The 26541-nt window shown below is 50.3% G+C and overlaps 1 protein-coding gene across 1 annotated transcript in view; it reads right to left on the bottom strand.

Moving 5' to 3' along the window:
- Positions 1-25523, bottom strand: part of LOC148436146 (protocadherin-16-like) — a gene marked incomplete at both ends in the record, with an annotated part of 191250 nt that extends 165727 nt beyond the window's left edge. The window contains 5 exons of the mRNA XM_088465269.1: positions 778-1618; positions 17079-17236; positions 18788-18884; positions 18959-19146; positions 24543-25523. Coding sequence (XP_088321395.1) covers positions 778-1618; positions 17079-17236; positions 18788-18884; positions 18959-19146; positions 24543-25523 — 2265 coding nt within the window. The remainder of the gene's footprint in view (positions 1-777; positions 1619-17078; positions 17237-18787; positions 18885-18958; positions 19147-24542) is intronic.
- Between the last annotated feature and the right edge of the window lie 1018 nt (positions 25524-26541).

The following is a 26541-nucleotide window of genomic DNA, read 5'->3' as shown; positions in this document are numbered from 1 at the left end:
ACTGAGCAGTCACCTCACATATTACACATAATACTGAGCAGTCATCTCACACATTACACATAATACTGAGCAGTCACCTCACACATTATACATATAGACAGCAGTCACCTCACATATTACACATAATACTGAGCAGTCACCTCACATATTACACATAATACTGAGCAGTCACCTCACATATTATACATATAGACAGCAGTCACCTCACACATTACACATAATACTGAGCAGTCACCTCACATATTATACATAATACTGAGCAGTCACCTCACACATTATACATAATACTGAGCAGTCACCTCACATATTACACATAATACTGAGCAGTCACCTCACATATTATACATATAGACAGCAGTCACCTCACATATTATACATAATACTGAGCAGTCACCTCACATATTATACATAATACTGAGCAGTCACCTCACATATTATACATAATACTGAGCAGTCACCTCACACATTACACATAATACTGAGCAGTCACCTCACATATTATACATAATACTGAGCAGTCACCTCACATATTATACATAATACTGAGCAGTCACCTCACATATTACACATAATACTGAGCAGTCACCTCACATATTACACATAATACTGAGCAGTCACCTCACATATTACACATAATACTGAGCAGTCACCTCACACATTATACATAATACTGAGCAGTCACCTCACACATTATACATAATACTGAGCAGTCACCTCACACATTATACATAATACTGAGCAGTGACACCACATACAGGACTCCTCATTGTGTCTTACCTGTGCTTGGATGTATCTGGAACCTGCCCTCCTCATTGCCTCCAGCTAGCTGATAGCCAATTCTGCCATTCTCACCCAGGTCTGGGTCTTGTGCCACCAGGAAGAGAGCTGTAGATCCCACAGGTAGGTCCTCAGACAACCATGCTGTAGATGGTGTGATGAAGTGAGGTGTGTGGTCATTGCGATCGCTGAGAAATATTCTGGCAGTGACTGAAGTGGAGCGGCGCTGACTGGCATTTAATGCGCAGTCTCTAGCCTCCACCATTAGTAGGTATGAAGGCACTTTTTCCCGATCTAGTGGGTGTGCTACACTCATCACACCTGTCTCTGCATCCAGGAGAAACATACCGTCAGTGAGCTCTGGTTCTTGACGCAACAGGGAATAGCGAACCTGACTGTTAGGACCTGGTCCATCATGGTCCAGAGCCTGGAAAGTAAAGATTGAGGAACCAACCTGGGCATCCTCAGGAACTACCAATGTCAATGGATCTTCAGGAAACACCGGTGAGTGGTCATTTTTGTCCTGGACTTCAATATCCACTTGAACCACTTGAGGAGGTCGGTACACTCCGGTCATTTTCCGGGCTTCCTCAACACTCACCCGAAGGCTATACCTAGATTGGGTCTCATAATCCAGGTCTTTTACTAGGAAGAGGTTGCCTGTTTGTCCATCCACCATGAAGATCCCATGAGGGTCATCCAACAAGGTGTATATTGCAGATTCATGGGGAATTTTGGGGGAAACAGTGCCCAAAAGTGACCCAGGCGGTAACCCTTCTACTGGTGTCAGTACAAGTATACTGGGGTTTGGCTTTGATGGGTAACGGGAAGAGGGCAAGACCTGAAAGAAATAAAGATATAATGAGTGTGGTATTTACATCCCAGATGATGGAGTATGAGCCACCATCCCTTTACTCAGAACACTGCTTCCTATGACCAGGGCCATTCCTCGCTACAGCGCACAATGTAATAATCACGCCGCTTCCTGTGACTGGGACCATTCCCCGCTACAGCTCACAATTTAATAATCACCCAGGATCAGAGATGGGCGCTGTAGCTTCTGTGCTCTGTGTGTATAGTACGGGATCAGAGATGGACGCTGTAGCTTCTGTGCTCTGTGTGTATAGTACGGGATCAGAGATGGACGCTGTAGCCTCTGTGCTCTGTGTGTATAGTACGGGATCAGAGATGGACGCTGTAGCTTCTGTGCTCTGTGTGTATAGTACGGGATCAGAGATGGACGCTGTAGCTTCTGTGCTCTGTGTGTATAGTACGGGATCAGAGATGGACGCTGTAGCCTCTGTGTGTATAGTACGGGATCAGAGATGGACGCTGTAGCCTCTGTGTGTATAGTACGGGATCAGAGATGGACGCTGTAGCTTCTGTGCTCTGTGTGTATAGTACGGGATCAGAGATGGACGCTGTAGCCTCTGTGTGTATAGTACGGGATCAGAGATGGACGCTGTAGCCTCTGTGTGTATAGTACGGGATCAGAGATGGACGCTGTGGCCTCTGTGCTCTGTGTGTATAGTACGGGATCAGAGATGGACGCTGTAGCCTCTGTGCTCTGTGTGTATAGTACGGGATCAGAGATGGACGCTGTAGCCTCTGTGTGTATAGTACGGGATCAGAGATGGACGCTGTGGCCTCTGTGTGTAAAGTACGGGATCAGAGATGGACGCTGTGGCCTCTGTGTTCTGTGTGTATAGTACCGGATCAGAGATGGACGCTGTAGCCTCTGTGTGTATAGTACGGGATCAGAGATGGACGCTGTGGCCTCTGTGTGTATAGTATGGGATCAGAGATGGACGCTGTGGCCTCTGTGTGTATAGTACGGGATCAGAGATGGACGCTGTGGCCTCTGTGTTCTGTGTGTATAGTATGGAATCAGAGATGGACGCTGTAGCCTCTGTGTTCTGTGTGTATAGTACGGGATCAGAGATGGACGCTGTAGCCTCTGTTCTCTGTGTGTATAGTACGGGATCAGAGATGGACGCTGTAGCCTCTGTGTTCTGTGTGTATAGAACGGGATCAGAGATGGACGCTGTAGCCTCTGTGTGTATAGTACCGGATCAGAGATGGGCGCTGTAGCCTCTGTGCTCTGTGTGTATAGTACGGGATCAGAGATGGACGCTGTAGCCTCTGTGTGTATAGTACGGAATCAGAGATGGACGCTGTAGCCTCTGTGCTCTGTGTGTATAGTATGGGATCAGAGATGGGCGCTGTAGCCTCTGTGCTCTGTGTGTATAGTACGGGATCAGAGATGGACGCTGTAGCCTCTGTGTGTATAGTACGGAATCAGAGATGGACGCTGTAGCCTCTGTGTGTATAGTACGGAATCAGAGATGGACGCTGTAGCCTCTGTGTGTATAGTACGGGATCAGAGATGGACGCTGTAGCCTCTGTGTTCTGTGTGTATAGTACGGGATCAGAGATGGACGCTGTAGCCTCTGTGTTCTGTGTGTATAGTACCGGATCAGAGATGGACGCTGTAGCCTCTGTGTTATAGTACAGGATCAGAGATGGACGCTGTAGCCTCTGTGTGTATAGCACGGCATCAGAGATGGACGCTGTAACCTCTGTGCTCTGTGTGTATAGTACGGGATCAGAGATGGACGCTGTAGCCTCTGTTCTCTGTGTGTAAAGTACGGGATCAGAGATGGACGCTGTAGCCTCTGTGTTCTGTGTGTATAGTACGGGATCAGAGATGGACGCTGTAGCCTCTGTTTGTAAAGTACGGAATCAGAGATGGACGCTGTAGCCTCTGTGTGTATAGTACGGAATCAGAGATGGACGCTGTAGCCTCTGTGCTCTGTGTGTATAGTACGGGATCAGAGATGGGCGCTGTAGCCTCTGTGTGTATAGTACGGGATCAGAGATGGACGCTGTGGCCTCTGTGTGTATAGTATGGGATCAGAGATGGACGCTGTAGCCTCTGTGTGTATAGTACGGGATCAGAGATGGACGCTGTAGCCTCTGTGCTCTGTGTGTAAAGTACGGGATCAGAGATGGACGTTGTAGCCTCTGTGTTCTGTGTGTATAGTACGGGATCAGAGATGGACGCTGTAGCCTCTGTGCTCTGTGTGTAAAGTACGGGATCAGAGATGGACGCTGTAGCCTCTGTGTTCTGTGTGTATAGTACGGGATCAGAGATGGACGCTGTAGCCTCTGTGTGTATAGTACGGGATCAGAGATGGACGCTGTGGCCTCTGTGTGTATAGTACGGGATCAGAGATGGACGCTGTGGCCTCTGTGTGTATAGTACGGAATCAGAGATGGACGCTGTAGCCTCTGTGTGTATAGTACGGGATCAGAGATGGACGCTGTAGCCTCTGTGCTCTGTGTGTAAAGTACGGGATCAGAGATGGACGTTGTAGCCTCTGTGTTCTGTGTGTATAGTACGGGATCAGAGATGGACGCTGTAGCCTCTGTGCTCTGTGTGTAAAGTACGGGATCAGAGATGGACGCTGTAGCCTCTGTGTTCTGTGTGTATAGTACGGGATCAGAGATGGACGCTGTAGCCTCTGTGTGTATAGTACGGGATCAGAGATGGACGCTGTGGCCTCTGTGTGTATAGTACGGGATCAGAGATGGACGCTGTAGCCTCTGTGCTCTGTGTGTATAGTACGGGATCAGAGATGGACGCTGTGGCCTCTGTGTGTATAGTACGGGATCAGAGATGGACGCTGTAGCCTCTGTGTGTAAAGTACGGGATCAGAGATGGACGTTGTAGCCTCTGTGTTCTGTGTGTATAGTACGGGATCAGAGATGGACGCTGTAGCCTCTGTGCTCTGTGTGTATAGTACGGGATCAGAGATGGACGCTGTGGCCTCTGTGTGTTTAGTACGGGATCAGAGATGGACGCTGTAGCCTCTGTGCTCTGTGTGTATAGTACGGGATCAGAGATGGACGCTGTGGCCTCTGTGTGTATAGTACGGGATCAGAGATGGACGCTGTGGCCTCTGTGTGTATAGTACGGGATCAGAGATGGACGCTGTAGCCTCTGTGTGTATAGTACGGGATCAGAGATGGACGCTGTAGCCTCTGTGTTCTGTGTGTATAGTACCGGATCAGAGATGGACGCTGTAGCCTCTGTGTTCTGTGTGTATAGTACGGGATCAGAGATGGACGCTGTAGCCTCTGTGTTCTGTGTGTATAGTATGGAATCAGAGATGGACGCTGTAGCCTCTGTGTTCTGTGTGTAAAGTACGGGATCAGAGATGGACGCTGTAGCCTCTGTGTTCTGTGTGTAAAGTACGGGATCAGAGATGGACGCTGTAGCCTCTGTGCTCTGTGTGTAAAGTACGGGATCAGAGATGGACGCTGTGGCCTCTGTGCTCTGTGTGTAAAGTACGGGATCAGAGATGGACGCTGTAGCCTCTGTTCTCTGTGTGTAAAGTACGGGATCAGAGATGGACGCTGTAGCCTCTGTGTTCTGTGTGTATAGTACGGGATCAGAGATGGACGCTGTAGCCTCTGTGTGTATAGTACGGGATCAGAGATGGACGCTGTAGCCTCTGTGTTCTGTGTGTAAAGTACGGGATCAGAGATGGACGCTGTAGCCTCTGTGCTCTGTGTGTATAGAACGGGATCAGAGATGGACGCTGTAGCCTCTGTGTGTATAGTACCAGATCAGAGATGGGCGCTGTAGCCTCTGTGCTCTGTGTGTATAGTACGGGATCAGAGATGGACGCTGTGGCCTCTGTGTGTATAGTACGGGATCAGAGATGGACGCTGTGGCCTCTGTGTTCTGTGTGTATAGTACGGGATCAGAGATGGACGCTGTGGCCTCTGTGTTCTGTGTGTATAGTATGGGATCAGAGATGGACGCTGTGGCCTCTGTGTTCTGTGTGTATAGTACGGGATCAGAGATGGACGCTGTAGCCTCTGTGTGTATAGTATGGGATCAGAGATGGGTGCTGTAGCCTCTGTGTGTATAGTACGGAATCAGAGATGGACGCTGTAGCCTCTGTGCTCTGTGTGTATAGTACGGGATCAGAGATGGACGCTGTGGCCTCTGTGTGTATAGTACGGGATCAGAGATGGACGCTGTAGCCTCTGTGTGTATAGTACGGGATCAGAGATGGACGCTGTAGCCTCTGTGCTCTGTGTGTAAAGTACGGGATCAGAGATGGACGCTGTAGCCTCTGTGTGTATAGTACCGGATCAGAGATGGACGCTGTAGCCTCTGTGCTCTGTGTGTATAGTACGGGATCAGAGATGGACGCTGTAGCCTCTGTTCTCTGTGTGTAAAGTACGGGATCAGAGATGGACACTGTAGCCTCTGTGTTCTGTGTGTATAGTACGGGATCAGAGATGGACGCTGTAGCCTCTGTGTGTATAGTACGGAATCAGAGATGGACGCTGTAGCCTCTGTGTGTATAGTACGGGATCAGAGATGGACGCTGTAGCCTCTGTGCCCTGTGTGTATAGTACGGGATCAGAGATGGACGCTGTAGCCTCTGTGTTCTGTGTGTATAGTACGGGATCAGAGATGGACGCTGTAGCCTCTGTGTATATAGTACGGGATCAGAGATGGACGCTGTAGCCTCTGTGTGTAAAGTACGGGATCAGAGATGGACGCTGTAGCCTCTGTGTTCTGTGTGTATAGTACGGGATCAGAGATGGACGCTGTAGCCTCTGTGTGTATAGTACGGGATCAGAGATGGACGCTGTAGCCTCTGTGTTCTGTTTGTATAGTACGGAATCAGAGATGGACGCTGTGGCCTCTGTGTGTATAGTACGGGATCAGAGATGGACGCTGTAGCCTCTGTGTTCTGTGTGTATAGTACCGGATCAGAGATGGACGCTGTAGCCTCTGTTCTCTGTGTGTATAGTATGGGATCAGAGATGGACGCTGTAGCCTCTGTGTTCTGTGTGTATAGTACGGGATCAGAGATGGACGCTGTAGCCTCTGTGTGTATAGTACGGGATCAGAGATGGACGCTGCGGCCTCTGTGTGTATAGTACGGGATCAGAGATGGACGCTGTAGCCTCTGTGCTCTGTGTGTATAGTATGGGATCAGAGATGGACGCTGTAGCCTCTGTGCTCTGTGTGTATAGTACGGGATCAGAGATGGACGCTGTGGCCTCTGTGTGTATAGTACGGGATCAGAGATGGACGCTGTAGCCTCTGTGCTCTGTGTGTAAAGTACGGGATCAGAGATGGACGCTGTAGCCTCTGTGCTCTGTGTGTATAGTACGGGATCAGAGATGGGCGCTGTAGCCTCTGTGTGTATAGAACGGGATCAGAGATGGACGCTGTAGCCTCTGTGTGTATAGTACGGGATCAGAGATGGGTGCTGTAGCCTCTGTGTGTATAGTATGGAATCAGAGATGGACGCTGTAGCCTCTGTGTGTATAGTACGGAATCAGAGATGGGCGCTGTAGCCTCTGTGCTCTGTGTGTATAGTACGGGATCAGAGATGGACGCTGTGGCCTCTGTGTGTATAGTACGGGATCAGAGATGGACGCTGTAGCCTCTGTGTGTATAGTACCGGATCAGAGATGGACGCTGTAGCCTCTGTTCTCTGTGTGTAAAGTACGGGATCAGAGATGGACGCTGTAGCCTCTGTGCTCTGTGTGTAAAGTACGGGATCAGAGATGGACGTTGTAGCCTCTGTGTTCTGTGTGTATAGTACGGGATCAGAGATGGGCGCTGTAGCCTCTGTGTGTATAGTACGGGATCAGAGATGGACGCTGTGGCCTCTGTGTGTATAGTATGGGATCAGAGATGGACGCTGTAGCCTCTGTGTGTATAGTACCGGATCAGAGATGGACGCTGTAGCCTCTGTGCTCTGTGTGTATAGTACGGGATCAGAGATGGACGCTGTGGCCTCTGTGTGTATAGTACGGGATCAGAGATGGACGCTGTGGCCTCTGTGTGTATAGTACGGGATCAGAGATGGACACTGTAGCCTCTGTGTTCTGTGTGTATAGTACGGGATCAGAGATGGACGCTGTGGCCTCTGTGTGTATAGTACGGGATCAGAGATGGACGCTGTAGCCTCTGTGTGTATAGTACGGAATCAGAGATGGACGCTGTAGCCTCTGTGCTCTGTGTGTAAAGTACGGGATCAGAGATGGACGCTGTAGCCTCTGTGTTCTGTGTGTATAGTACGGGATCAGAGATGGACGCTGTAGCCTCGGTGTTCTGTGTGTATAGTACGGGATCAGAGATGGACGCTGTGGCCTCTGTGTGTATAGTACGGGATCAGAGATGGACGCTGTAGCCTCTGTGTGTATAGTACGGGATCAGAGATGGACGCTGTAGCCTCTGTTCTCTGTGTGTAAAGTACGGGATCAGAGATGGACGCTGTAGCCTCTGTGTTCTGTGTGTATAGTACGGGATCAGAGATGGACGCTGTAGCCTCTGTGTTCTGTGTGTATAGTACCGGATCAGAGATGGACGCTGTAGCCTCTGTGCTCTGTGTGTAAAGTACGGGATCAGAGATGGACGTTGTAGCCTCTGTGTTCTGTGTGTATAGTACGGGATCAGAGATGGGCGCTGTAGCCTCTGTGTGTATAGTACGGGATCAGAGATGGACGCTGTGGCCTCTGTGTGTATAGTATGGGATCAGAGATGGACGCTGTAGCCTCTGTGTGTATAGTACCGGATCAGAGATGGACGCTGTAGCCTCTGTGCTCTGTGTGTATAGTACCGGATCAGAGATGGACGCTGTAGCCTCTGTGTTCTGTGTGTATAGTACGGGATCAGAGATGGACGCTGTGGCCTCTGTGTGTATAGTACGAGATCAGAGATGGACGCTGTGGCCTCTGTGTGTATAGTACGGGATCAGAGATGGACGCTGTAGCCTCTGTGTGTATAGTACGGGATCAGAGATGGACGCTGTAGCCTCTGTGTGTATAGTACGGGATCAGAGATGGACGCTGTAGCCTCTGTGTTCTGTGTGTATAGTACGGGATCAGAGATGGACACTGTAGCCTGTGTGCTCTGTGTGTATAGTACGGGATCAGAGATGGACGCTGTGGCCTCTGTGTGTATAGTACGGGATCAGAGATGGACGCTGTAGCCTCTGTGCTCTGTGTGTATAGTACCGGATCAGAGATGGACGCTGTAGCCTCTGTGTGTATAGTACGGGATCAGAGATGGACGCTGTGGCCTCTGTGTGTATAGTATGGGATCAGAGATGGACGCTGTGGCCTCTGTGTGTATAGTACGGGATCAGAGATGGACGCTGTAGCCTCTGTTCTCTGTGTGTATAGTACGGGATCAGAGATGGACGCTGTAGCCTCTGTTCTCTGTGTGTATAGTACGGAATCAGAGATGGACGCTGTAGCCTCTGTGTTCTGTGTGTATAGTACGGGATCAGAGATGGACGCTGTAGCCTCTGTTCTCTGTGTGTATAGTAACGGATCAGAGATGGACGCTGTAGCCTCTGTGTGTATAGTACCGGATCAGAGATGGGCGCTGTAGCCTCTGTGCTCTGTGTGTATAGTACGGGATCAGAGATGGGTGCTGTAGCCTCTGTGTGTATAGTATTGGATCAGAGATGGACGCTGTGGCCTCTGTGCTCTGTGTGTATAGTACGGGATCAGAGATGGACGCTGTAGCCTCTGTGTTCTGTGTGTATAGTACGGGATCAGAGATGGACGCTGTAGCCTCTGTGTGTATAGTACGGAATCAGAGATGGACGCTGTAGCCTCTGTGCTCTGTGTGTATAGTATGGGATCAGAGATGGGCGCTGTAGCCTCTGTGCTCTGTGTGTATAGTACGGGATCAGAGATGGACGCTGTAGCCTCTGTGTGTATAGTACCGGATCAGAGATGGGCGCTGTAGCCTCTGTGCTCTGTGTGTATAGTACGGGATCAGAGATGGGTGCTGTAGCCTCTGTGTGTATAGTATTGGATCAGAGATGGACGCTGTGGCCTCTGTGCTCTGTGTGTATAGTACGGGATCAGAGATGGACGCTGTAGCCTCTGTGCTCTGTGTGTATAGTACGGGATCAGAGATGGACGCTGTAGCCTCTGTGTGTATAGTACGGAATCAGAGATGGACGCTGTAGCCTCTGTGCTCTGTGTGTATAGTATGGGATCAGAGATGGGCGCTGTAGCCTCTGTGCTCTGTGTGTATAGTACGGGATCAGAGATGGACGCTGTAGCCTCTGTTCTCTGTGTGTAAAGTACGGGATCAGAGATGGACACTGTAGCCTGTGGCCTCTGTGTGTATAGTACGGGATCAGAGATGGACGCTGTGGCCTCTGTGTGTATAGTACGGGATCAGAGATGGACGCTGTAGCCTCTGTGTGTATAGTACGGAATCAGAGATGGACGCTGTAGCCTCTGTTCTCTGTGTGTAAAGTACGGGATCAGAGATGGACGCTGTAGCCTCTGTGTTCTGTGTGTATAGTACGGGATCAGAGATGGACGCTGTAGCCTCTGTGTTCTGTGTGTATAGTACCGGATCAGAGATGGACGCTGTAGCCTCTGTGTTATAGTACAGGATCAGAGATGGACGCTGTAGCCTCTGTGCTCTGTGTGTATAGTACGGGATCAGAGATGGACGCTGTAGCCTCTGTTCTCTGTGTGTAAAGTATGGGATCAGAGATGGACGCTGTAGCCTCTGTGTTCTGTGTGTATAGTACGGGATCAGAGATGGACGCTGTAGCCTCTGTTTGTAAAGTACGGAATCAGAGATGGACGCTGTAGCCTCTGTGTGTATAGTACGGAATCAGAGATGGACGCTGTAGCCTCTGTGCTCTGTGTGTAAAGTACGGGATCAGAGATGGACGCTGTGGTCTCTGTGTGTATAGTATGGGATCAGAGATGGACGCTGTAGCCTCTGTGCTCTGTGTGTAAAGTACGGGATCAGAGATGGACGTTGTAGCCTCTGTGTTCTGTGTGTATAGTACGGGATCAGAGATGGACGCTGTAGCCTCTGTGCTCTGTGTGTAAAGTACGGGATCAGAGATGGACGCTGTAGCCTCTGTGTTCTGTGTGTATAGTACGGGATCAGAGATGGACGCTGTAGCCTCTGTGTGTATAGTACGGGATCAGAGATGGACGCTGTGGCCTCTGTGTGTATAGTACGGAATCAGAGATGGACGCTGTAGCCTCTGTGCTCTGTGTGTATAGTACGGGATCAGAGATGGACGCTGTGGCCTCTGTGTGTATAGTACGGGATCAGAGATGGACGCTGTAGCCTCTGTGTGTATAGTACGGGATTAGAGATGGACGCTGTAGCCTCTGTGTGTATAGTACGGAATCAGAGATGGACGTTGTAGCCTCTGTGTTCTGTGTGTATAGTACGGGATCAGAGATGGACGCTGTAGCCTCTGTGTTCTGTGTGTATAGTACCGGATCAGAGATGGACGCTGTAGCCTCTGTGTTCTGTGTGTATAGTACGGGATCAGAGATGGACGCTGTAGCCTCTGTGCTCTGTGTGTAAAGTACGGGATCAGAGATGGACGTTGTAGCCTCTGTGTTCTGTGTGTATAGTACGGGATCAGAGATGGACGCTGTAGCCTCTGTTCTCTGTGTGTAAAGTACGGGATCAGAGATGGACGCTGTAGCCTCTGTGCTCTGTGTGTAAAGTACGGGATCAGAGATGGACGCTGTAGCCTCTGTTCTCTGTGTGTAAAGTACGGGATCAGAGATGGACGCTGTAGCCTCTGTTCTCTGTGTGTAAAGTACGGGATCAGAGATGGACGCTGTAGCCTCTGTGTTCTGTGTGTATAGTACGGGATCAGAGATGGACGCTGTAGCCTCTGTGTTCTGTGTGTATAGTACGGGATCAGAGATGGACGCTGTAGCCTCTGTGTGTATAGTACCGGATCAGAGATGGGCGCTGTAGCCTCTGTGCTCTGTGTGTATAGTACGGGATCAGAGATGGACGCTGTAGCCTCTGTGTTCTGTGTGTATAGTACGGGATCAGAGATGGGCGCTGTAGCCTCTGTGCACTGTGTGTATAGTACGGGATCAGAGATGGACGCTGTGGCCTCTGTGTGTATAGTACGGGATCAGAGATGGACGCTGTGGCCTCTGTGTTCTGTGTGTATAGTACGGGATCAGAGATGGACGCTGTGGCCTCTGTGTTCTGTGTGTATAGTATGGGATCAGAGATGGACGCTGTGGCCTCTGTGTTCTGTGTGTATAGTACGGGATCAGAGATGGACGCTGTAGCCTCTGTGTTCTGTGTGTATAGTACGGAATCAGAGATGGACGCTGTAGCCTCTGTGCTCTGTGTGTATAGTATGGGATCAGAGATGGGCGCTGTAGCCTCTGTGCTCTGTGTGTATAGTACGGGATCAGAGATGGGCGCTGTAGCCTCTGTGTGTATAGAACGGGATCAGAGATGGACGCTGTAGCCTCTGTGTGTATAGTACGGGATCAGAGATGGGTGCTGTAGCCTCTGTGTGTATAGTACGGAATCAGAGATGGACGCTGTAGCCTCTGTGCTCTGTGTGTATAGTACGGGATCAGAGATGGACGCTGTGGCCTCTGTGTGTATAGTACGGGATCAGAGATGGACGCTGTAGCCTCTGTGTGTATAGTACGGGATCAGAGATGGATGCTGTAGCCTCTGTGTGTATAGTACGGGATCAGAGATGGACGCTGTAGCCTCTGTTCTCTGTGTGTAAAGTACGGGATCAGAGATGGACGCTGTAGCCTCTGTGTTCTGTGTGTATAGTACGGGATCAGAGATGGACGCTGTAGCCTCTGTGTTCTGTGTGTATAGTACCGGATCAGAGATGGACGCTGTAGCCTCTGTGCTCTGTGTGTAAAGTACGGGATCAGAGATGGACGCTGTAGCCTCTGTGTTCTGTGTGTATAGTATGGGATCAGAGATGGACGCTGTAGCCTCTGTGCTCTGTGTGTAAAGTACGGGATCAGAGATGGACGCTGTAGCCTCTGTGTGTATAGTACCGGATCAGAGATGGACGCTGTAGCCTCTGTGCTCTGTGTGTATAGTACGGGATCAGAGATGGACGCTGTAGCCTCTGTTCTCTGTGTGTAAAGTACGGGATCAGAGATGGACACTGTAGCCTCTGTGTTCTGTGTGTATAGTACGGGATCAGAGATGGACGCTGTAGCCTCTGTGTGTATAGTACGGAATCAGAGATGGACGCTGTAGCCTCTGTGTGTATAGTACGGGATCAGAGATGGACGCTGTAGCCTCTGTGCCCTGTGTGTATAGTACGGGATCAGAGATGGACGCTGTAGCCTCTGTGTTCTGTGTGTATAGTACGGGATCAGAGATGGACGCTGTAGCCTCTGTGTGTATAGTACGGGATCAGAGATGGACGCTGTGGCCTCTGTGTGTATAGAACGGGATCAGAGATGGACGCTGTAGCCTCTGTGTGTATAGTACGGGATCAGAGATGGACGCTGTAGCCTCTGTGTTCTGTTTGTATAGTACGGAATCAGAGATGGACGCTGTGGCCTCTGTGTGTATAGTACGGGATCAGAGATGGACGCTGTAGCCTCTGTGTTCTGTGTGTATAGTACCGGATCAGAGATGGACGCTGTAGCCTCTGTTCTCTGTGTGTAAAGTACGGGATCAGAGATGGACGCTGTAGCCTCTGTGTTCTGTGTGTATAGTACGGGATCAGAGATGGACGCTGTAGCCTCTGTGTGTATAGTACGGGATCAGAGATGGACGCTGTGGCCTCTGTGTGTATAGTACGGGATCAGAGATGGACGCTGTAGCCTCTGTGCTCTGTGTGTATAGTATGGGATCAGAGATGGGCGCTGTAGCCTCTGTGCTCTGTGTGTATAGTACGGGATCAGAGATGGGCGCTGTAGCCTCTGTGTGTATAGAACGGGATCAGAGATGGACGCTGTAGCCTCTGTGTGTATAGTACGGGATCAGAGATGGGTGCTGTAGCCTCTGTGTGTATAGTATGGAATCAGAGATGGACGCTGTAGCCTCTGTGTGTATAGTACGGAATCAGAGATGGGCGCTGTAGCCTCTGTGCTCTGTGTGTATAGTACGGGATCAGAGATGGACGCTGTGGCCTCTGTGTGTATAGTACGGGATCAGAGATGGACGCTGTAGCCTCTGTGTGTATAGTACGGGATCAGAGATGGACGCTGTAGCCTCTGTTCTCTGTGTGTAAAGTACGGGATCAGAGATGGACGCTGTAGCCTCTGTGTTCTGTGTGTATAGTACGGGATCAGAGATGGACGCTGTAGCCTCTGTGTTCTGTGTGTATAGTACCGGATCAGAGATGGACGCTGTAGCCTCTGTGCTCTGTGTGTAAAGTACGGGATCAGAGATGGACGTTGTAGCCTCTGTGTTCTGTGTGTATAGTACGGGATCAGAGATGGGCGCTGTAGCCTCTGTGTGTATAGTACGGGATCAGAGATGGACGCTGTGGCCTCTGTGTGTATAGTATGGGATCAGAGATGGACGCTGTAGCCTCTGTGTGTATAGTACCGGATCAGAGATGGACGCTGTAGCCTCTGTGCTCTGTGTGTATAGTACGGGATCAGAGATGGACGCTGTAGCCTCTGTTCTCTGTGTGTAAAGTACGGGATCAGAGATGGACACTGTAGCCTCTGTGTTCTGTGTGTATAGTACGGGATCAGAGATGGACGCTGTGGCCTCTGTGTGTATAGTACGGGATCAGAGATGGACGCTGTAGCCTCTGTGTGTATAGTACGGAATCAGAGATGGACGCTGTAGCCTCTGTGCTCTGTGTGTAAAGTACGGGATCAGAGATGGACGCTGTAGCCTCTGTGTTCTGTGTGTATAGTACGGGATCAGAGATGGACGCTGTAGCCTCGGTGTTCTGTGTGTATAGTACGGGATCAGAGATGGACGCTGTAGCCTCTGTGTTCTGTGTGTATAGTACGGGATCAGAGATGGACGCTGTAGCCTCTGTGCTCTGTGTGTATAGTACGGGATCAGAGATGGACGCTGTAGCCTCTGTGTTCTGTGTGTATAGTACGGGATCAGAGATGGACGCTGTAGCCTCTGTGCTCTGTGTGTATAGTACGGGATCAGAGATGGACGCTGTGGCCTCTGTGTGTATAGTATGGGATCAGAGATGGACGCTGTGGCCTCTGTGTGTATAGTACCGGATCAGAGATGGACGCTGTGGCCTCTGTGTTCTGTGTGTATAGTACGGGATCAGAGATGGACGCTGTGGCCTCTGTGTTCTGTGTGTATAGTACGGGATCAGAGATGGACGCTGTGGCCTCTGTGTTCTGTGTGTATAGTATGGGATCAGAGATGGACGCTGTGGCCTCTGTGTGTATAGTACGGGATCAGAGATGGACGCTGTAGCCTCTGTGCTCTGTGTGTATAGAACGGGATCAGAGATGGACGCTGTAACCTCTGTGTGTATAGTACCGGATCAGAGATGGGCGCTGTAGCCTCTGTGTTTATAGTACGGGATCAGAGATGGACGCTGTAGCCTCTGTGCTCTGTGTGTATAGTACGGGATCAGAGATGGACGCTGTAGCCTCTGTGCTCTGTGTGTGTATAGTACGGGATCAGAGATGGACGCTGTAGCCTCTGTGTGTATAGTACGGAATCAGAGATGGACGCTGTAGCCTCTGTGTGTATAGTACGGAATCAGAGATGGACGCTGTGGCCTCTGTGTTCTGTGTGTATAGTACGGGATCAGAGATGGACGCTGTAGCCTCTGTGCTCTGTGTGTATAGTATGGGATCAGAGATGGACGCTGTAGCCTCTGTGTTCTGTGTGTATAGTACGGGATCAGAGATGGACGCTGTAGCCTCTGTGCTCTGTGTGTATAGTACGGGATCAGAGATGGGCGCTGTAGCCTCTGTGTGTATAGTACGGAATCAGAGATGGACGCTGTAGCCTCTGTGTTCTGTGTGTATAGTACGGGATCAGAGATGGACGCTGTAGCCTCTGTGTTCTGTGTGTATAGTACGGGATCAGAAATGGACGCTGTAGCCTCTGTGTGTATAGTACGGGATCAGAGATGGACGCTGTAGCCTCTGTGTGTATAGTACGGGATCAGAGATGGACTCTGTAGCCTCTGTGTTCTGTGTGTATAGTACGGGATCAGAGATGGACGCTGTAGCCTCTGTGTTCTGTGTGTATAGTACGGGATCAGAGATGGGCGCTGTAGCCTCTGTGTGTATAGTACGGAATCAGAGATGGACGCTGTAGCCTCTGTGTGTATAGTACGGAATCAGAGATGGACGCTGTAGCCTCTGTGCTCTGTGTGTATAGTACGGGATCAGAGATGGACGCTGTAGCCTCTGTGTTCTGTGTGTATAGTACCGGATCAGAGATGGACGCTGTAGCCTCTGTTCTCTGTGTGTAAAGTACGGGATCAGAGATGGACGCTGTAGCCTCTGTGTTCTGTGTGTAAAGTACGGGATCAGAGATGGACGCTGTAGCCTCTGTGTTCTGTGTGTATAGTACCGGATCAGAGATGGACGCTGTACCCTCTGTGCTCTGTGTGTAAAGTACGGGATCAGAGATGGACGCTGTGGCCTCTGTGTGTATAGTATGGGATCAGAGATGGACGCTGTGGCCTCTGTGTGTATAGTATGGGATCAGAGATGGACACCGTAGATCATTCGATGTCAGCAGCCCTGATTGACTATCGTCGCACAGAATGGCTGCAGTGCGACTTAAATGTATGTGCAAATGTACGATAATTGCTCTGTGCTCTCATTGGCGCAGCGCAGATCTCTGAATCAGGCCCCTTTAGGGGCGACAGTCCCTGTAAGGTTTCTTTGGGGCATATTTATTAAAAATTACTTATGGGATATCCACTGAAAACACTGGTTTAGATGCCCATGAATATTACAGATCCCCCGAATGTATGCGCAGGTCACCGGTGAAACTTGCTGCGATCTCTCACTCCCGATCGCAATTGCAACTCCTATAGGTTTGTATGGAGGCTGATTTCCATAGTACTTCATTATAGCCTATGGGCTATGGATCGCAATTTTACGGGAGGAGCAGCAATGGCCACATGCGTGATCGGTGGACCGCACATGCGTGATCGGTGGACCGCACATGCTTGATTGGAGGACCGCACAGGCGCAATAGAGTGTCTAGTCCCAAATCCGGATGTAAAGCGGTCGCATTAGCAATCACTTTTACATGTCACAGGGAACCCCATACTTGGATGGGTGAGAATTATAACTTCTAGCAGTAATAGGAATTAAAGTATCGGGATACCCACACCCAGAAGTAGGAGTTCCCAGGGGTCGGAGGCTGGCCTCTTACGACTGGTGCTCAGTTACATATACAATGAGTGGCCAAGGACCACCAGCAGGAGCTGTCAGTGGCGGCAGGTTACTGATGGCAAAACCGAAGAGTGACACACGCTGTGTCTCGTTATTACCTGTATACGTAGGGTGGTCTCTGTGCTCCTGGGGGGAGATCCAGAATCCCTGGCTTGCACAGTAATGGTGTAGAGGGAACGTTCTGCATGGCGTAGAGCAGTTGCGGTGCGCAGCTCTCCAGTGTGTGGGTGCAGAGTGAACCGTTCCACCCATGGTCCTGCAGGAGTAAGATGTGAGAGTAAGGAGGGGTCACGTGAGAGTAAGGAGGCTATGAGCGCATGACGGAGGGGTCACTGGAATATAAGGAGGCTATGAGCGCATGAAGGAGGGGTCACTGGAATATAAGGAGGCTATGAGCGCATGACGGAGGGGTCACTGGAATATAAGGAGGCTATGAGCGCATGACGGAGGGGTCACTGGAATATAAGGAGGCTATGAGCGCTTGACGGAGGGGTCACTGGAATATAAGGAGGCTATGAGCGCATGACGGAGGAGTCACTGGAATATAAGGAGGCTTTGGTTCTCATCTAGACCCACTCTCAAGCGGCTGTCCGCTCGCAAGTGGGTCGATGGTGTGCACTGCGCATGCGCACGACGGAGGGAGCTCCGTCGTGCGCATGCGCCAGAAGCGACGAGCGAAGGACTTTCCTTCGCTCGTTGTGTCTGATCAAAGGGGGCGTGCTGTCGATGTTGATTGACAGCACGCCCCCTTTGGTGGGCGTGCCGGGGGCGTGCCTGCCAGACGGAGGCGTTCCCAAGGGAACGCCTACCGTCAGAAGCCTGCCCCACTGACATCACTAGTGATGTCAGTGGGAGTGATTTTGGCTCTGATAGAGCCAAAATCACTCCAGGGCTTGTGGTCGAAAAACCCGACCACAGGCTTCTGGTCGCACTGGCGATGGTCGCGATGGTCAAGACCATCGCGACCATGATCCTGCACGCTCGTATGTGCTGTGGGTGGTGACCCACAGCTATACGAGCGTCCAGGAGGACGCTCCATATTAATGGAGGACGGCCCTCATTCAGAGCGAGCGCTCTGCTCAGAGCGTCCGGCTCTGAATGAGGGCCTATGAGCGCATGACGGAGGGGTCACTGGAATATAAGGAGGCTATGAGCGCATGACGGAGGAATCACTGGAATATAAGGAGGCTATGAGCGCATGACGGAGGAGTCACTGGAATATAAGGAGGCTATGAGCGCGTGACGGAGGAGTCAATGGAATATAAGGAGGCTATGAGCGCATGACGGAGGGGTCACTGGAATATAAGGAGGCTATGAGCGCATGACGGAGGTGGTCACTGGAATATAAGGAGGCTATGAGCGCATGACGGAGGGGGTCACTGGAGTATAAGGAGGCTATGAGCGCATGACGGAGGAGTCAATGGAATATAAGGAGGCTATGAGCGCATGACGGAGGAGTCAATGGAATATAAGGAGGCTATGAGCGCATGACGGAGGAGTCACTGGAATATAAGGAGGCTATGAGCGCATGACGGAGGGGTCACTGGAATATAAGGAGGCTATGAGCGCATGACGGAGGAATCACTGGAATATAAGGAGGCTATGAGCGCATGACGGAGGAGTCACTGGAATATAAGGAGGCTATGAGCGCATGACGGAGGAGTCACTGGAATATAAGGAGGCTATGAGCGCATGACGGAGGAGTCACTGGAATATAAGGAGGCTATGAGCACATGATGGAGGGGTCACTGTATCTATGTTGATAAGAGACCTGATACCCCCGGATGCCGCCATGTTTGATACGTACCCAATAAGCTGTACGCCACCGTTCCATTCTCACCCTCATCCGCATCTTTGGCTAGGAGAAGCGCCACAAACACCCCGGATGTTTTCCCTTCCATCACCTGTAGGGGGAGAGTGGTAGTAGGTCAGCTCACAGATGGACATAAGGAGCAGCAGTACAGTGTCCTATTATTACCTGTATGGGGGTCTCCCTCCCAGAGCCGGGGTGCAGAAACACTGGACTATTATCATTGTCATCCAGCACAGACACATGGATGGTGCCAGTCACACTGCGCGGCGGTGCCCCCCCATCTCGGGCTATTACCAGCAGCTGGTAGGTTGCCTGATGCTCCCGATCAAGACGCCGTCTTACTGATAATTCTCCTGAGTGGGGGAAGGACATTAGAGACTTATGGAAGACGGCCAGGGCTGGCTCCCAGCATCCTATATAGGCATCTATACAGTTATTCTGTAATTTTATAGCAGATAGTATATATGTCATGGCTTATAATGGTTGGGTTCTGATGGTATGATGGTATACACTGCTGTACAGAGTAACAATCCCCTAGTGTACCTTGTTATAATTACTAGGTGTCAGGCCTTGTATGGTCCCGGAGAGCTTGGTCTAATATCCATATAATCTACAGTAGGTATTGTGCATCCAATAGTTACACCTGCCTGATCTACCCAATGGTACTGTAATATTAGCCTTATTTATATAAATATATAGATTATATTTACTTTCTCTCCTCTGGCTCCAGTCTAGACTTTTTGCCATTGGCGTTAGAGCTGGCTATGGGGCCCACTTAACAATAATCGCACACTCAATGCGATCTGGGCACAATATTATCACCCATGATCGCATTACAGTATGCAGTCATACCTCCCAGATTTACTATAGAGCACCCACAGGGACAGGTGCGCTGCTAGGATGTGCTAGGAGTGATGTGACCGCAAGCACCATCTCTGCTTCACTCACTTAGTGCGCCATCTCTAATTCACTCACTTAGGGCGCCATCTCTAATTCACTCACTTAGCGCGCCATCTCTAATTCACTCACTTAGTGCGCCATCTCTAATTCACTCACTTAGGGCGCCATCTCTAATTCACTCACTCAGCGCGCCATCTCTAATTCACTCACTTAGCGCTCCATCTCTGCTTCACTCACTTAGTGCTCCATCTCTGCTTCACTCACTTAGTGCTCCATCTCTGCTTCACTCACTTAGTGCTCCATCTCTGCTTCACTCACTTAGTGCGCCATCTCTGCTTCACTCACTTAGTGCTCCATCTCTGCCTCACTCAGTTACCATCTCTGCTTCACTCACTTAGTGCTCCATCTCTACTTCACTCACTCAGTGCGCCATCTCTGCTTCTCTCACTTAGTACGTCATCTCTGCTTCACTCACTTAGTACGTCATCTCTGCTTCACTCACTTAGTGCTCCATCTCTGCTTCACTCACTTAGTGCTCCATCTCTGCTTCACTCACTTAGTACGTCATCTCTGCTTCACTCACTTAGTGCGCCATCTCTGCTTCACTCACTTAGTGCTCCATCTCTGCTCCACTCACTTAGTGCTCCATCTCTGCTTCACTCACTTAGTGCTCCATCTCTGCTTCACTCACTTAGTGCTCCACCTCTGCTTCACTCAGTGCGCCATCTCTGCTTCACTCACTTAGTGCTCCATCTCTGCTTCACTCACTTAGTGCTCCATCTCTGCTTCACTCACTTAGTGCTCCATCTCTGCTTCACTCACTTAGTGCTCCATCTCTGCTTCACTCACTCAGTGCGCCATCTCTGCTTCACTCACTCAGTGCTCCATCTCTGCTTCACTCACTCAGTGCTCCATCTCTGCTTCACTCACTCAGTGCGCCATCTCTGCTTCACTCACTCAGTGCGCCATCTCTGCTTCACTCACTTAGTGCGCCATCTCTGCTTCACTCACTTAGTGCGTCATCTCTGCTTCACTCACTTAGTACGTCATCTCTGCTTCACTCACTTAGTGCTCCATCTCTGCTTCACTCACTTAGTGCTCCATCTCTGCTTCACTCACTTAGTGCTCCATCTCTGCTTCACTCACTTAGTGCTCCATCTCTGCTTCACTCACTTAGTGCTCCATCTCTGCTTCACTCACTTAGTGCGCCATCTCTGCTTCACTCAGTGCACCATCTCTGCTTCACTCACTTAGTGCTCCATCTCTGCTTCACTCAGTGCGCCATCTCTGCTTCACTCAGTCAGTGCGCCATCTCTGCTTCACTCACTTAGTGCTTCATCTCTGCAAGACTCACTTAGTGCGCCATCTCTGCTTCACTCACTTAGTGCTCCATCTCTGCAAGACTCACTTAGTACGTCATCTCGGCTTCACTCACCTAGTACGTCATCTCTGCTTCACTCACTTAGTACGTCATCTCTGCTTCACTCACTTAGTACGTCATCTCTGCTTCACTCACTTAGTACGTCATCTCTGCTTCACTCACTTAGTGCGCCATCTCTGCTTCACTCACTTAGTGCTCCATCTCTGCAAGACTCACTTAGTACGTCATCTCGGCTTCACTCACTTAGTACGTCATCTCTGCTTCACTCACTTAGTGCTCCATCTCTGCTTCACTCACTTAGTACGTCATCTCTGCTTCACTCACTTAGTGCGCCATCTCTGCTTCACTCACTTAGTGCGCCATCTCTGCTTCACTCACTTAGTGCGCCATCTCTGCTTCACTCACTTAGTGCTCCATCTCTGCTTCACTCACTTAGTGCTCCATCTCTGCTTCACTCACTTAGTGCGCCATCTCTGCTTCACTCACTTAGTGCGCCATCTCTGCTTCACTCACTTAGTGCTCCATCTCTGCAAGACTCACTTAGTATGTCATCTCTGCAAGACTCACTTAGTACGTCATCTCTGCTTCACTCACTTAGTGCTCCATCTCTGCTTCACTCACTTAGTGCGCCATCTCTGCTTCACTCAGTGCGCCATCTCTGCTTCACTCACTTAGTGCTCCATCTCTGCTTCACTCAGTGCGCCATCTCTGCTTCACTCACTCAGTGCGCCATCTCTGCTTCACTCACTTAGTGCTCCATCTCTGCAAGACTCACTTAGTGCGCCATCTCTGCTTCACTCACTTAGTACGTCATCTCTGCTTCACTCACTTAGTACGTCATCTCTGCTTCACTCACTTAGTACGTCATCTCTGCTTCACTCACTTAGTGCTCCATCTCTGCTTCACTCACTTAGTGCTCCATCTCTGCTTCACTCACTTAGTGCTCCATCTCTGCTTCACTCACTTAGTGCTCCATCTCTGCTTCACTCAGTGCGCCATCTCTGCTTCACTCACTTAGTGCTCCATCTCTGCTTCACTCAGTGCGCCATCTCTGCTTCACTCACTTAGTGCTCCATCTCTGCTTCACTCAGTGCGCCATCTCTGCTTCACTCACTCAGTGCGCCATCTCTGCTTCACTCACTCAGTGCTCCATCTCTGCAAGACTCACTTAGTGCGCCATCTCTGCTTCACTCACTTAGTACGTCATCTCTGCTTCACTCACTTAGTACGTCATCTCTGCTTCACTCACTTAGTACGTCATCTCTGCTTCACTCACTTAGTGCTCCATCTCTGCTTCACTCACTTAGTGCTCCATCTCTGCTTCACTCACTTAGTGCTCCATCTCTGCTTCACTCACTTAGTGCTCCATCTCTGCTTCACTCAGTGCGCCATCTCTGCTTCACTCACTTAGTGCTCCATCTCTGCTTCACTCAGTGCGCCATCTCTGCTTCACTCACTCAGTGCGCCATCTCTGCTTCACTCACTCAGTGCGCCATCTCTGCTTCACTCACTTAGTGCTCCATCTCTGCTTCACTCACTTAGTGCTCCATCTCTGCTTCACTCACTTAGTGCTCCATCTCTGCTTCACTCAGTGCACCATCTCTGCTTCACTCACTTAGTACGTCATCTCTGCTTCACTCACTTAGTGCTCCATCTCTGCTTCACTCACTTAGTGCTCCATCTCTGCTTCACTCAGTGCGCCATCTCTGCTTCACTCAGTGCGCCATCTCTGCTTCACTCACTTAGTGCTCCATCTCTGCTTCACTCAGTGCGCCATCTCTGCTTCACTCAGTGCGCCATCTCTGCTTCACTCACTCAGTGCGCCATCTCTGCTTCACTCACTTAGTGCTCCATCTCTGCTTCACTCAGTGCGCCATCTCTGCTTCACTCACTCAGTGCGCCATCTCTGCTTCACTCACTTAGTGCTCCATCTCTGCTTCACTCACTCAGTGCTCCATCTCTGCTTCACTCACTTAGTGCTCCATCTCTGCTCCACTCACTTAGTGCTCCATCTCTGCTTCACTCACTTAGTGCTCCATCTCTGCTTCACTCACTTAGTGCTCCATCTCTGCTTCACTCACTTAGTGCTCCATCTCTGCTTCACTCACTTAGTGCTCCATCTCTGCTTCACTCACTTAGTGCTCCATCTCTGCTTCACTCACTTAGTGCTCCATCTCTGCTTCACTCACTTAGTGCTCCATCTCTGCTTCACTCACTTAGTGCTCCATCTCTGCTTCACTCACTTAGTGCTCCATCTCTGCTTCACTCACTTAGTGCTCCATCTCTGCTTCACTCAGTGTGCCATCTCTGCTTCACTCACTCAGTGCGCCATCTCTGCTTCACTCACTTAGTGCTCCATCTCTGCTTCCCTCACTTAGTGCGCCCCATCTCTGCTTCCCTCACTTAGTGCGCCCCATCTTTGCTTCCCTCACTTAGTGCCCCCCATCTCTGCTTCCCTCACTTAGTGCCCCCCATCTCTGCTTCCCTCACTTAGTGCGCCCCATCTCTGCTTCCCTCACTTAGTGCGCCCCATCTCTGCTTCCCTCACTTAGTGCGCCCCATCTCTGCTTCCCTCACTTAGTGCGCCCCATCTCTGCTTCCCTCACTTAGTGCGCCCCATCTCTGCTTCCCTCACCGTGCGCCCCATCTCTGCTTCCCTCACCGTGCGCCCCATCTCTGCTTCCCTCACCGTGCGCCCCATCTGTTTCCCTCACCGTGCACCCCATCTCTGCTTCCCTCACCGTGCGCCCCATCTCTGCTTCCCTCACCGTGCGCCCCATCTCTGCTTCCCTCACCGTGCGCCCCATCTCTGCTTCCCTCACCGTGCACCCCATCTCATGGGAAACTAAATGGCTCATTCACCGTCAGTAGCACCTCTATGCTGGTGATGCCCAAATCTAGCTTTCCTACCCCAGCTTCTCCTTTTCTGTACTACCCCGTGGAATTCCCAACACTACCTGACGCTCAACATATCCCACATCTACCCTCCTCTCCAGAGTCACCACCTTCCTTCACATCTTCTCCACCATCACCAATGCTACAATTTCCTCAGTCTCTCTGGTGTCACCTTCTGCTTTACTCCTTACATACAGTCTCTCGCTGTTCTGTCACTTTAGACATACAGCCTGAATATCTCCTCTACTCACCCAAGGGGCAGAGAAAACAGAGAAAACGGTTACACGTTCTCTTTTCAATCCCCCCCCCCCTCCACTAAGACTGCTGCAACCTCCTCTGATCTGGTTTCAGTTGTGTCCTCTTCCAATTAGAGTGTTAGCTCTCCATGAGCAGGGCCCTCCCTACCGTTTGTGTTCATGTCCCCATGTATATCTTGTATACCATGTATGGACCAGTTTCACGCATGTCTGGTTTTCCCCGCTCACCGGCGCAGCCGAGTACTGTGTGGCTTTACAAACCCAGACAAGAACCTGGAACACTGAGTCCAAGAGAGGTCCCGTACAGGGAACGTACCTGAGTGTGGGTGTATGCTGAAGTCCGTTTCCTGCGCAGGAAGTCTGTATGTCACACGACCATTCTGTCCCGCATCTCTGTCTGAGGCACTGACCCTTCCCACAACCTCCCCAGGTGGTCGGTTCTCAGAGATGCTCATGAAATATCTCTCCTCGCTCAGACGTGGTACATTGTCATTCTCATCCGTCACTCGGATGCGCACCGTGCAGGTAGCAGTGCGGCTGCCGGAGCCACCAGATGCCAACACTGCAAGTACATATACCTCCCGGCTTTCCCTGTCCAAGGCTCCTCGTACGTACAGCCATCCCGTCTCTGGCTCCACACTGAATCCCACCGCATCAGCATCTGGTCTCAGCCTATAGCGCAGGGGATTCTCACCTCCGTCAGGAAGCAGTGCTTGGACCTGCACCAGCCGGCTCATTGGGGCACTGGCCTCCCGAACCTCTACACGATAATCAGGGGCTCCGCATGCTGGCTCCGACTCCTGCTCCATTACGAGGACGGTCAACTCTAGCTTTGAGGAGAGCTGGGGGAATCCCCCATCCAGCGCAAGCACCTGGAGCTCATAACTGTCCTGGGTCAGGGGTCCAGTGATTTGGATCTGTCCATAACTATCTATGCTGAAGGGTCCCTGTGACAGCATCTGATAATGGATCTGCCCATTGGCTCCTTCATCTGGGTCTGCTGCTTTAGCAGTAAGGATGATGGACCCCTCGGGAGTGGAGCCCTGGAGTCTCAGTGTGTGAGAAGAGGAGGTGAAAGCTGGTGGGTTATCATTGACATCTGTAATGCGCAGAGTGACCTGGGCTCGAGTGTAGGCTGGGGGAGACCCACTGTAAGCCTGGACCTCCAGACTCAGCTCAGCATCTTGTTCCCGATCCAGCTGCCGACGTATGGACAATATTCCAGAATGGGCATCCAGAGACAGGAGTCCACGAGGATCACCGAAAGCCAAGGAGTACAGTATCTCACTGCTGACACCTACAAGGAATGAGCATAGAATAATAATAATAAAGTATACAGTATATGTAATATATAACAAGTGCTGTCTATATATTGTATCTCCCTAATGCCACGTGCCATGTTGTATATATGTTATATCTCCCTAATGCCACGTGCCATGTTGTGTATATGTTATATCTCCCTAATGCCACGTGCCATGTTGTATATATGTTATATCTTCCTAATGCCACGTGCCATGTTGTGTATATGTTATATCTTCCTATTGCCACGTGCCATGCTGTGTATATGTTATATCTCCCTATTGCCATGTGCCATGCTGTGTATATGTTATATCTCCCTAATGCCACGTGCCATGCTGTCTATATGTTATATCTTCCTATTGCCACGTGCCATGCTGTGTATATGTTATATCTCCCTATTGCCATGTGCCATGCTGTGTATATGTTATATCTCCCTAATGCCACGTGCCATGCTGTCTATATGTTATATCTCCCTAATGCCACGTGCCATGCTGTCTATATGTTATATCTCCCTAATGCCACGTGCCATGCTGTCTATATGTTATATCTCCCTAATGCCACGTGCCATGCTGTGTATAACCTGTGAATACACCGTAGGTTAGCATAGCAAAACTGCACTTTACAGATAGCTGATCTCGCTCAAAACTGCTCACAGCCCGATAACTGAAATGAGCAATTTGGGCTGAAAGCGGACTGCGAGGGGCAACTCGCACCCTTCACAGGTAATTGGAATGACCCATTAATGTTATACCTCCCTACTGTCCTGTGACATGCTGTGTATATATATATTACACCTCCCTACTGTCCTGTGACATGCTGTGTATATATATATTACACCTCCCTACTGTCCTGTGACATGCTGTATATATATATGTTACACCTCCCTACTGTCCTGTGACATGCTGTATATATATATATATATATTACACCTCCCTACTGTCCTGTGACATGCTGTGTATATATATATTACACCTCCCTACTGTCCTGTGACATGCTGTGTATATATATATTACACC

This window comes from Taudactylus pleione, unplaced genomic scaffold (assembly GCF_031769625.1).
Source record: "Taudactylus pleione unplaced genomic scaffold, aTauple2 ptg001947l, whole genome shotgun sequence".
Classification (NCBI taxonomy): domain Eukaryota; kingdom Metazoa; phylum Chordata; class Amphibia; order Anura; family Myobatrachidae; genus Taudactylus; species Taudactylus pleione.
The sequence above is the reverse complement of the archived record's forward strand: the minus strand, read 5'-3'. Positions and strand labels throughout refer to the sequence as shown.